General features: G+C 41.2%; 5 protein-coding genes across 5 annotated transcripts; 4 read left to right on the top strand and 1 right to left on the bottom strand.

The window, feature by feature from the left end:
* Positions 1-1000: 1000 nt before the first annotated feature.
* SARC_06502 (ribose-phosphate pyrophosphokinase 2) lies at positions 1001-3394 on the top strand (the record flags this gene model as incomplete). The annotated part of the gene is made up of 5 exons (XM_014299594.1): positions 1001-1155; positions 1451-1588; positions 2107-2328; positions 2564-2654; positions 3038-3394. The coding sequence occupies 5 exons, from the start codon at positions 1001-1003 to the stop codon at positions 3149-3151; spliced, it is 720 nt and encodes a 239-aa protein (XP_014155069.1). The 3' UTR covers positions 3152-3394.
* A 338-nt stretch (positions 3395-3732) lies between these two features.
* Positions 3733-5225, top strand: SARC_06501 (hypothetical protein). The gene has a single exon (XM_014299593.1). The coding sequence runs from the start codon at positions 3864-3866 to the stop codon at positions 4680-4682; it is 819 nt and encodes a 272-aa protein (XP_014155068.1). The 5' UTR covers positions 3733-3863; the 3' UTR covers positions 4683-5225.
* Positions 5226-5346: 121 nt separating this feature from the next.
* SARC_06500 (hypothetical protein) lies at positions 5347-6622 on the bottom strand (the record flags this gene model as incomplete). The annotated part of the gene is made up of 1 exon (XM_014299592.1): positions 5347-6622. One exon carries the CDS (start codon positions 6620-6622, stop codon positions 5444-5446), a length of 1179 nt encoding a protein of 392 aa, XP_014155067.1. The 3' UTR covers positions 5347-5443.
* A 3036-nt stretch (positions 6623-9658) lies between these two features.
* Positions 9659-9934, top strand: SARC_06499 (hypothetical protein; the record flags this gene model as incomplete). Its single annotated transcript, XM_014299591.1, has 1 exon — positions 9659-9934. The coding sequence occupies one exon, from the start codon at positions 9659-9661 to the stop codon at positions 9932-9934; it is 276 nt and encodes a 91-aa protein (XP_014155066.1).
* Positions 9935-10319: 385 nt separating this feature from the next.
* On the top strand, positions 10320-10589 carry SARC_06498 (hypothetical protein; the record flags this gene model as incomplete). Its single annotated transcript, XM_014299590.1, has 1 exon — positions 10320-10589. One exon carries the CDS (start codon positions 10320-10322, stop codon positions 10587-10589), a length of 270 nt encoding a protein of 89 aa, XP_014155065.1.
* Positions 10590-12627: the final 2038 nt, after the last annotated feature.

Below are 12627 nucleotides of genomic sequence, written 5' to 3'. Positions count from 1 at the left end.
TATGTATATATTGATAATCAGGCAAGGGTTGAACCATCTAAGTGCGTAATGAAGACTTAATCATTCGCGACGGAGGTGGTACATATAATCTCAGTACTGTTGGGGGTGGATCCGTGCGTCACAACAAGTCCCAGAGGAATAGCGCCGACCAGCAAAAACGTCGGTTTTGAATCCACGAGCCTATTTATCGCCGATTCCTTGCAGATAAACTTTAATACACAGTGCACGTGATCCCGTATATTCGTATTAGTTTGTTAACCACTGTTTCATAGCCAATACTTTCCACACGTGGTGCAGGTGATTCCGTTCATACGCATTTGTTTGTTGACCATTGGTCTCTTGCCATTACTTTCACATATGATGCAGGTGATTCCGTTCATACGCATTTGTTTTTTAACCATTGGTCTCTGGTCATTACTTTCCACAAATGACGCAGGTGAATCCGTTCAAACGCACTTGTTTGTTAACCATTGACCAATACTTTCCACCCATGATGCAGGTGATTCCGTTCATACGCATTTGTTTGTTAACCATTGACCAATACTTTCCACCTATGATGCAGGTGATTCCGTTCATTCGCATTTGTTTGTTAACCATTGACCAATACTTTCCACCTATGATGCAGGTGATTCCGTTCATACGCATCTGTTTGTTATCCATTGACCAATACGTTCCACCCATGACGCAGGTGATCCCGTTCATACGCATTTGTTTGTTAACCATTGACCAATACGTTCTACCCATATGACGCAGGTGATTCCGTTCATACCCTGTTTAATATACAATGTTTCCTCACCAATACGTTCCACTCATGACGCAGGTGATCCCATTCATACGCATTTGTTTGTTAATTATTGACCAATACGTTCCACCCATGACGCAGGTGATCCCGTTCATACGCATTTGTTTGTTAACCATTGACCAATACGTTCCACCCATGACGCAGGTGATCCCGTTCATACACATTTGTTTGTTAACCATTGACCAATACGTTCCACCCATGACGCAGGTGATCCCGTGCTTCCCATATGCCCGGCAGGACCGGAAGGACAAGAGTCGTGCTCCCATCACAGCCAAACTCGTAGCGAATATGCTCACAGTGGCAGGCGCTGACCACATCATCTGCATGGATCTCCACGCTTCACAAATACAAGGGTAAGTGGCACACGTGTGAGCATATGTGTGTAGATGTATACAGCCTAGTGCCTCAGATGCATACTGATATTATCATGGCGTGCTCATGCGTCTTGATCATGCTGTAAGCGTTGTGAATACACTCGTCCTGCCGCGAGTTGATTGCACCACGTGTATGATACATCAACTAGTATTGTAGGAGAACCGTGTAAAGTTAGTATGTTTGTGAGCATATGTGCATCCCACATCGTATTTACACATGCATATGCACGGAGTACTAAATCCAATCGGTGTCTACCATTACTATCCCGTTTAGCTTCTTTGACGTGCCCCTAGACAACTTATACGGAGAACCTGCCATCCTGAAGTACATCATTGAGAGGATGGGCTTCGACCTAGAGCAGATCAAGGACGATGTTGTCATCGTTTCACCCGATGCCGGAGGTGTGAAGCGGTATGTATTGGATCTATGAACTATGCACAGGATTGGTATTTGTACGAGTATTCACGATTCACACTCGCATGTGCGAACATGACTAGATTTATATATATATATATATATATATATATATACACACACATATATATATATATATATATGCATATATATATATACATATATACTATATATATATATACATATACTATATACATATACACACATACACATATATATATATATATATACATACACACACACACATATATATATATATATATATATATATATACATTTTATATATCAGTTGGGAAGTACATGGCTTTTGATGTGGCTAAATGATTTCTTTGCAAACACCTGTCGTTCGACTGGACGTTGAACCTCAAAGAGAAGGGAAATGTCCAAAATAACAAAATGTACGTTGTCTAGAGATGGATACACAGACCGTCCATGAACATATAAATATACAAGTATATGACCTCTCCATCAATACACAAATATTCCTAACTTGCATACTTCATACACATCTACAGTGTGACATCCATCGCCGATCGCCTGTCGTGCGACTTTGCCCTGATCCACAAAGAGAGGAAAAAGGCCAACGAGGTATCCTCCATGACGCTCGTGGGTAGTGTCGAGGGTAAACACTGCATCCTCGTAGACGACATGGCCGACACTTGCGGAACTCTGTGCATGGCTGCGAACCGATTGCAGGAGTGCGGAGCGTTGTCCGTCAGTGCATGCGTCACGCATGCGTAAGTGTTTGTTGATGTCGATGCATGCATATGCACACTAGCTGGTGCAGGTTCTGTTTATATCGGACTTGTTATGTAGATCATACTGTTGAAGGGATTGACTTGTATCCTACACGTTGTGTATGTAGATTATATTGTCGATATGGTCGAGGGCAAGCACTGTTTCAAACTTAATCGCCGTGGCCACACGTTTTCTCATCGCATATATGATTGTCCCATTGTTTGCCTTACGTAGTGTACTATCAAATGACGCTGTATCGAAGATCAACAATTCTGTGCTGACGAGTCTGGTCGTCACGAATACAATTCCGATTGCCGACAAACAGGTATGCATCATCTTTGAATAGTGTGTGCAGTTCGATCGTAGTACACACCTCAGCATGCTCTGTAGTCAAAGTCGGCGTATACGCCGACTTGAAAAATAACAGTGTATAATCCGACCGCTACGGGATACCATTCCAGTTGCAGGCACTCACAAACTATAGATATGTTTACAAATCGCTAGACCTAACGGTCTATACTACAATATGATAATTCGATAGAATGGCGAGTCCACGCATTCTAACCCACATACCTACCATCTGCGATACCCAATAGTGCACATCCTTTCGTAGTATCCGACTTGTTTGTATATACAAGACTTCCATTTATTTTTATCTCTCCGCGCGGCTGTGTATTGACACTCAAATTTCATCTACACTTTGCGCAGGCGGTATGTGACCGAATTAAGGTGATGGATATTGCCCCCATCCTTGCCGAGGCTATCCGCAGAACTCACAATGGAGAATCGGTTTCATATTTATTCTCACACGTGCCTTTGTAAGTCGCAAGTCGCCAACCACAGGGGATGATCGATTGGGAGGCCTGGTATACGACCGGACCTTCCAATATTTTTACAACCCCTGCGTAGCAGATATAAATTTAATGAAGTAAAAATTGTGTATTTCGGTTTGCATCTACTCGTTGTCAGCTGGGTATAACAACACATCTATAAGGCGATCATTACGTATGAATGAGTCATCAACTCTTCGATTTGTTTGTATACTGGTCAGTGGTCTGCAGCACGATCTGTATTAGAGGCAAGAATGTACGTTGGATACCGGCAAATAGACGTTAAAAATAATCGTAGCCTTCTTGTTGTTCGTTTTCCAGAAGGCTGTATCATAGTATGTAGAATGCGAAAATAAAAATAGATAAAATAATGTTTCTCCTAAAGATGATTCGCAGATTGCGCGCTGATTGTGATCTATGCATTCCAGAATTTTTTATAGAAATAAGTGATCAAATTGTTTTTTTTTATCTCAATGGTATTCGTCGTGGAATTCATTGAGTTGTGTTTTTTAATCTCTAGATATATATACACACCCTGCTGACAAGGCAAGAATATACAATATACTTTGTATACTGCAGTATAGCCATATACTATCAATTTCAACTTATCAACCGCTGTACATCAACGTATAAAAGACACAAGTTCCAGATTCAACACATTGCATCAAATCAAAAGTAAATTTGTACAATAATATCCTTCCAGTATGACACGGGCATCTTCTACTCCTTTGCCATCAGGCACAGCCTTCCAGTCACAGAACTCAGCTATACCAACGATTTGTGTAGGCATACCGAGCATTCTACCTGTCGAAACATCAAAATCTCACAATAAGTTTTCTAAAACCACACAAGACTCGGGCACAATAGAAAGCGGAAGTGAGAACCCGTTGTTGAAATGCGACAATTGCAATGAGGGACTGAAGTGTTATAAAACGTACGGACGCTACAGCCGCAGTATCTGGTTGTGGGTCAAGATAATTGTGTTTGCTCTCATTAGTTTTGGAATAGCATTCGGAATGTCATATTGGAAGACAAAACGTCGGCATAACGGCACAGCTCAGTTTTGGAGCTACAGTATATTTGGCGAAGTTTGCGTCAGTCTCATTTTCGCTTCTATTGCACCTTTCATCGCCGTACCTTTTGTATTCGGACGACTAAATAACAAGCGAAACATATCTTGGCTCAAGCCGGTCAAACTCGAATACGTACGACGATCTCGCATACGCTATATATTTCCAAATTTATTAAGTAGCAAACGATGGCCGTCAGTGCTGGCGGTAGGAGGTTATCTAACCATATTTGCAACTGTACCCCTTCTAGTGGTTTTAGGCTTGGTGTTGGAGGGAAATTCTCAACAAATTAACGGGCTGATGTGGGCTTCGATTTACGGTGCGTGGGTGATGTGCACTCATACAATATCGTTTCTCATAGCATTTGCTTGGACCACAGTACATATTCTGAAGCCGGTTTGCTCATTGAAACAAGCTGTGAATCTCATTGATCGACCTGAATCGGCAAAGTAACTGGCGATTAAATAGTATACTATTACTTATTGGAAAATTTATCATACAATTGTACCATATAACTTGCCTTGTGTTTGAAGCAGACTTATAAGTTGCTGCGATGGGAAGTAATGATCGAACTAGACGTTCGATGGAATCTTTTAACGAAGCAAATCTGGTTGATGCCACATTTACCGCATATAAATTCGATCGATGTGAGTTCCGTTACCTCTTACCTGAGCTCCCAGGTCGACTAATTCGGTGGAGATTAACACTGGCCTACTGAAATGTGGTGAAGCACTGGTGTCCCAAGTTACTTTCTCGTAGCTGACAATGAAAAAAGTCTGTTATCTCAATCCTCAGCATGGAGTTGCCGTGTGTAAGCTGTTTATTTGGCAGAACTGTTCACAATGACTATAAATAGTTAATTTGGGATCCATATTCTCGGATACTATTGTTTTAATAACTGCATTGTATGTGCTAAGTCTCCAGGAGGGTTGGCAACCACATAAACCTCTCTATCAGTCACATGACATATGTAAATAAAAACTCGATACAAAAGGATGTTTTACTACGTTACGTAAATTTGTTGATTTAGACATTACTCACATTTATTTACAAGGTGGTTCTATCAAATATAAATTTTTTTGTCGTTCGTTTGTTCGAGGATGTCAGATTGTCAGCAGTATTCGTATGATCATTGGCAAAAGCACGATATTTATTCCAGCTAAAATGAATCACGAAATCTGTATCGTTCGAGGGATGATTGATCTGCACAGTCTTCAGAAAGACTGTTTGACTTGGTTGTACTCATCCGTGGCAAGCTGGATTGTCTCGAGTCTGGGAAATTGGGTGTTGGCAAGGTCGACAGCTCCAAATGTTGAACAATGAGATTTTATTTTCCGCTGTTGTACATGTGTGGAAGTTGTGTCTAGATCCTCAGCCATTGGGGTGGCTTGGGAAAGTTCTAGCAGTTGTGTTTTAATCACCTCAAGACCAATTGTTGGCGCGTGTTGAGTGTCATTCACCGTTGGTCCAGATGTACGCGGTGAGGTACGCGAAAACCGCGCAGTATGGTGATTAACTAAGCAAGCTTGTTCTGTATTTTGAGAGTGATCTCGAATCTCTGATTGTGAGAAGGATCTCAAAGCGCTCACGTTCGGACTTATCGACCGAGGTAAACTAGTCTGGAGATTCAGACACGATAAAATCGTCATTTTCTTTTCAGAGTACGAGCTAGATTCCTGATCGATATCTGAATTACCGGAGGCTAGCGCACGTTGAGTGACTCTTATCGTTTCTATACGGTCATTAGGTGGTCCGGCCCTCTGGATATTTATATGGTCGGTGCGATTCGCAAACCTCTGCCTCTTGCCGCCCATAATGCGATTTCCTTCAGCTCCAAGTCGATCGCTATCTTTTTTGGTAGCGAGGTTTGAGCCTTCGCGTTTTCTATTCTGGGATTCAAACTTCTTAGCGTGCGCCGGATCTACAGTCCAGACGCTTTTGTAAGTTATACCAGGGAGAACTTTCATCTGGAATGCATCGTTGTTCTTCAACACATCGCGCACACTAGACCGCCAGTTTTCAGAACTCTCTCTTGTGTAGTCTGGATGGTGCTTTACAATCCAATGGTATATATTTGCCAGCGTTAATTGCCTGCCCGGTGCCGAGCATAGAGCCATGCCGACTAAAGTAGAATACGAATACCTTGGCTTATCCAATTCGGTGGGCAGCAACTCGCCAAAGCTATCATTAGCTGCTGGTTGTGACGCCTGTTGATCATAATTGTCGACGTCTTCCTGATGATTTTGAGGTGGTGGTCTGAACGAAAGGCCGAGGGATTCCAACACGTCCGGTAGACTAGCTTTGAGTGTTTCAGTGCAGTCATTGGCCATACGCCTCACGGGCTTGTCTGCGGCGTACGAATTCCTGCTGTCTATAGGGTTTCCTTCAGACATATCTTGTGACTGGGCGACATACGGTGCAACCTCCCGCTTGATAGTAGTGAAATTTGCAATAAACTGTGTCGGGAAAGTAGAAGAGAGATGTAGTAAAGTTGTGAAGTTATGATTCTGTTCTGATCATGTTACATTATGCAATGATAAACTGCTGAGCTTTTACACTAGGATTCAATCTAGCTGCTAACAACAGGATCATCTGCATTCTCACATTTAGGGTTAATGAATTCACTTTTTTGAAATGTGAAACCTTTCAAACAACTGTACATTATTTAAATATATCTGTAAATTTACACGGCACATATTTTTTTCGAGTTATTTTTCGACAGGCGGAACAGTATCACCCGCGAAATCACTAATTACATCACATGTATATATATTTTTCATATATAAATACGTCAAAACTATAAATACGTCTAAACTATAAATACGTCTATACTTTTACTTCTTCCTACCTCGTCTCTCTTGTGTATATTTTATATTGGCTGAGGCGTGAGATGTCTTCCTTTTTCAAGTGATTTGTTTTGGACTTTTGGAAATAATCGTCTAATGACATTTTCATTTTTCAAGACCCTCACGGCATCACGGGCACTACTACATACTAGTAGAGAAATAAATGTTTTTAGAAAAAACGGTATACCACAACGGACTAAAGTCCGTACATAGGACCTTTTTCGATACATGTTGTCGAAAAAAAATACGACATGTATATTTGGTATTTGATAGTTTTAAAACAAAATTGGTTTTTTTAGTAAATTACTTCAGTCTTCAGATCTATAAGATAATTTGCTGGCCTTGACTCATGTACACTTTGACTCTTTCGCTACACTGAGTAGTGGCTAGTGAGTAAATACACTCACTAAAGTTGTATTACTTGTATACTATACAACAGCCACAGTGTACTCAGTACTACTGTTACATAGAGAGTGTTCAACTGTACATATAGTACTATAGTTGATGTATACTGTCATATTACTGTAGAGGTAACCTCAAACCATTTTAACGTTTACGTTATATTTTTATTCCATGTGCGGTCATTTTTATGCTTATAGATGCACCTTTCCGGGTCTATAAATTTAAGTGTGTACCGATTTCACCATACGAACCAGTCCTATAAAAAGAACGTAGGTAGGCCCTTCTGATCACGTTATAACCGTTATAACGTTTTAAAATCGAATCAGTATACGTTTACGTTCAACTTCTATTCCCTATCCCTTGATGAGATTTAGCTGTATAGAGTATGGACTAGTGTGTACTATAATTTAGTGTACACTGTATATACTATATAAACTATACGCTCTGTATATAAGTGTATGTAGGCGAGACCGTGATTCGTGAGAGTCACTTCACAAGTTCACAGTTCACAGTTCACACTCCTGACTCCACCCTCTGTCCCACACACTCAGTGTCTCTACTAGAGTCTCTACTCTTACTCATTTTGTAGCCAACTCACGTCTCGTCAGTGACCAGTCTCTCTTCAGTCTCACAGACCTCAGTGACAGTCTCACAGACCTCAGTGACAGTCTCATACTGAACATTCACAGTGGCTCACGCTGTCACTTACTGCTCTCCAGTGGTCAGTGGTCAGTGGTCAGTGGTTATGTAGTGGTCACTGACTCACTGGACCGGTGACTCGGTGAGTGCCAGACTGCCAGACTGCCAGTGCTTCAGTTCAGTCACACACTCTCTCCTATAAACCACATACTTTCTCTGGTGCAGTTGCCTTTTAAGATAGTCGGCCAAATGGTTTAAAAAAAAATGCGAATTACACTCCGAAAAAATTGATTCCGCAAAATCTGGTTGTATGGTGGGATTAGGCTGGTTGAGAGGATGCCAAAACTGCCCTAAAAATTTCGGCCATTTTTGAAGTGGCCAATATATGGACCTGGGGCGGCCAATATATGGACCTGGGATGGCCAATATTGACACTGCCCAGGGCCCACGCCCATATGTCTCAGAACTGATAGTTGTATGTCTTTTGATAGTGGAAGTCTATCCTACAGTAAAGATAAATGTTATAATGCAAGATCTGTCCATACAGAAATGATGATGGTTTAATTAAAGCTGTCTCTGGGTTATGGTAAAAAATATAACATTATTTGAACTTCTGCTGGATCATTGCTTATTACATAGCCATCTCGGCGGTGACTATTTCATATACATTTTCCGGTACACGTCGATGAGAAGTATATTTCTTTTTGAAAACGCTGCAAGTTGCAGAGTAAGACCATTTTTTAAAGCAATCGAGGTAACGATAGGCACCCTTCACAAAGCATCTAATTGTATCCAGTTTAACATTGCTCAGAGCTTTGATGACATGTTTTTGAAGGCCTGCCCACGCATCATCGCATATTTCTCGCACCTCAAACTTTGCTCGGCTACAATATCGCTCGACGGGGTTGCACTCGGAATGTAACTTCGGGATAAATACGCATATGTAATATCAATACTACAGGGGTGCACTGAACTTGATATCAATACTACTGGGATTGTTACACTGAACTCAAGAATAGCGTTAATATGCATATCACACACATAAATATTCTTTTCGACCTGAAGGAATATTTAGCAATATCAATATTTTGACATTCTGGCCTTAAAAGTCTAAAATTCGTACTGGAAGGGTGAATACTGAAAAAACGGCCAAAATTTTCCAAATCAGTCAGGATCAGGTTTTGAAACAAGTGCAATATCAAAAATGTGTCCAGGGGATATTTCAGATCAGGTCTCCCAGGCATTTTCCGATATCAAACTCTAGAATCGCCGGAATCGGGTCATTTTTTTTCTTCGTGCTCCATGGGTCGAGGCAGGAGGGGCCATACGGAGCTTGTATTGGACAACATAAACCACAACATATAATGTAAATGGGTTTTTTCTAAATAAGGTTTTTTACCCTGTTCATGAATTAGTCATGACAAAAAAATTTCTTAGTATAAATGCCTTGAGCAGGCACCACAATAAAGCACGTATTCTAAGCTCTTATAATTGATAGTCTAACAACTTATCAGGTCCGCTCCTCTACTCAATTTTTTCAACATGACGAACACCAAGTGGAAGCCGATAAACAAACTCAAAGGCCGTAGTAATTTCAAGATGTGGCTTATGAAACTCACTGTCATTTTACGAGCCGAAGATATATGTGATGTAATACACCACGCAATGAAGCCCGCCACCAACACCAATTATGAACGAGCCTGGAAAGACGAAGAAATTGGAGAGGGTCAACACTACATAATCAATTCTGTATCGCCAGACATAATGGCTACTCTGAGTGCAACCATGAATCCGAAAGAAATGTTCACAATGCTATAACAAAATTATGGTCACATTGGAGAAGGAGGCAGGATATGGATGAGACAAGAACTTGGGAAAATACGACAACAAGACAACGAGTACATGAATATGTTTATCCTAAGACTGAACACAAAATTTGTTGACGCCTTCAATATGAATATCGAACTTAACGACACCGAGAAGATCACATTTTTAACCGGCGCTATACATACAAATTACATCTCTATAGTAACTCACCTGCTTACCGACAGTGCTATGGTACTAAGCTACGGAGCTGCCTTAGCATATGTACAACAGACTGCTTTGCAAACTGAAACCCGAATTCTGAACACCAATGCAACATCGACTTCGGACGCCGCCTTTACTGCCACTACTAACAGAAAATGTCACAAGTGCAAAAATCATGGACACATCGCACAAAATTGTCGATTACCACAATTCAGACAAAACTTTGATTCGAGAGACCAAGGGAGATTTACAGGCCAAGGAGGCTACCACAGTCGAGGAATTTTTTTTGGACGAGGCAATTTCCAAAATTCAGGACAAGGCCGCGGTTCTAATAGTAACAGCTCAAGGACTCAGCCATACTGGTCACCCGACCAAAACCAATGCGGAGGATTCAACAGACGTTTTGGAAATCGAGAACGAGAAGGATACGAAAATTATGAATTAAGAAACCGACAACAACACGCTAATTCTGCACTTGCTAATCGCAATCTTGCAGACAGTCTGTTCATAAGGCTGCAAGCTGAATTTGACCAGAAAGATGCCGCAGCACAACAACAACAATATGTCAATTGGATACAGTCGGAATACGCGCATATACAAAAACCAAGCAGCACACATACAAGGTCCCAACAACCAGCAAATGTTTTTATGGTGAACGCTCATGCCAACCAGGTAGACACAGAATTCAACCCAAGACTGCCCCAATTGAGAGGCCCACGAGGATATTGACTCAAGAAAAGACAGCCGTGCTAAATTTACCGACAACCGCCAACAATATATATACAATGAAAGTTGCCGATGGGAACTGTATTACATCAACTTGCTCTGCCGAATTCTTCGATATTGGAACAGCCCTGCTGGATAAGACATTCAACGATTCCACTACTCAGCGTACGATTGATGACAGAACATGGGTATCTCTTTATATTTTTTAGAAAAACACCTTGCCATTATTACTCCGAAGAATCGCGTTATACATATTGAAGAAGACTCAGCTGGTTTGTATATTGCCGATTTATTTGAACTTTTGGAGCTTTCAGATTCTGCCTATGTCACTTGGCATCAACGTCTCGCACGCACTGGCGACGTATCCCCTAACCTGCCCCGTATAAGACAACATAAGCAGTGCGACAAATGTGCCAGGGCCAACCAAAGGAGCCAGTCTACTTCCAGCGAAAGATAAGGCAAAGTTTCTTCTGAATCATTGGATTTAGTCCTAAGTGATATTATAGGACCGTATAGCCCCCCTACTTTAGACAGCAACCGATAAGCCCTGACATTAATAGACGATCACTCGCGATATCTTATGGTCGCACTATTACCGACTATAACAACCGCCAACGTCTTGGAACATCTACTGCAATTATTCGACCAGCTACACGTATTATCCGGAAAAAGAGTTTCGACGATACTATTCGACCAAGGCAGTCAATTTACATCAGTCGGGATGAGACGAAAATTATGCCACTTGGGATACATGATCAGAAACGTACCGACGGCCACACCACAACTGTACGGGATTATCGAGAGAGCCCACCAGACTATCAAAAATTGAGCCCGAGCCATGCTTGCGTATGCAAATCTGCCGTCAAGCTTTTGGGGAGAAGCAATTATTCAAGCTGTCAATATTACTAACGCCTTATCGCCAAACCCAGATCGACCACCACTCATAACACTACTATCACAACAGCCAGCAAACACTCGACCGATCCCGCGTATTTGGACGTAAGGTACTCTACAAGGATGTAAGATTCGGTCTATTAAGGTGATATTAACGCCTTAGAGTAAATAAACGCGTAGGTAAATTCTAAGTATCGTGAAAATATCAAAGTAAATAAACGAAATGAGACTTTTAGTAAAGATAGGTATGTCTCGTGAACACAGCAATACTCGGAGGGATTGTGAGGCTGAGATATTGCCTATATATACTCTTCTCAGTACTGTTTCCGCCGAAGGGATTTTATTTAATGTTTCGTTGTCGCTCTATTAGAAACTATGGTATGTTTCATTGAAGCGAATCTGAGAGACTCATAAAATTCTATCTTTAGAAAAAGAAAAAAAAAGGAAAAATACTCTTGACGTCCTTAGTTATTGTCTTAATCAATAACTTGCCACTTATCAAGAATTACCGACTTAGCCTTCATCTGACTGGCATATCTGGTTGGCTGATCGGAGGATCAACTAGGTAACGTTAATAGGTATATTATTATTATTTTCAAAAATGACAAGTATGTATGTTAGTATGAACATATGGTATGGCTCTCATAGTCGCTGTAGTGGTTCAGGAAAGATTGTTGGGAAGAAGTGGTCAGTAAATTCCCGTTTGAAGCTTGGGCCAAGTGAGTCGACAATGGAAGATATGCGCTGAGTCAATTCGGGCCGGTGTTGACAAAACACTGTTACTATCGAATGTTCCATATATTCGCTTGCTGACCTACTAAGTAGAGTACCCACCTCTGTAGTGTAAACTTCGATGGAAATTA

The sequence above is a fragment of the Sphaeroforma arctica genome (assembly GCF_001186125.1).
Source record: "Sphaeroforma arctica JP610 unplaced genomic scaffold supercont1.466, whole genome shotgun sequence".
Lineage (NCBI taxonomy): Eukaryota > Ichthyosporea > Ichthyophonida > Sphaeroforma > Sphaeroforma arctica.
The sequence above is the reverse complement of the archived record's forward strand: the minus strand, read 5'-3'. Positions and strand labels throughout refer to the sequence as shown.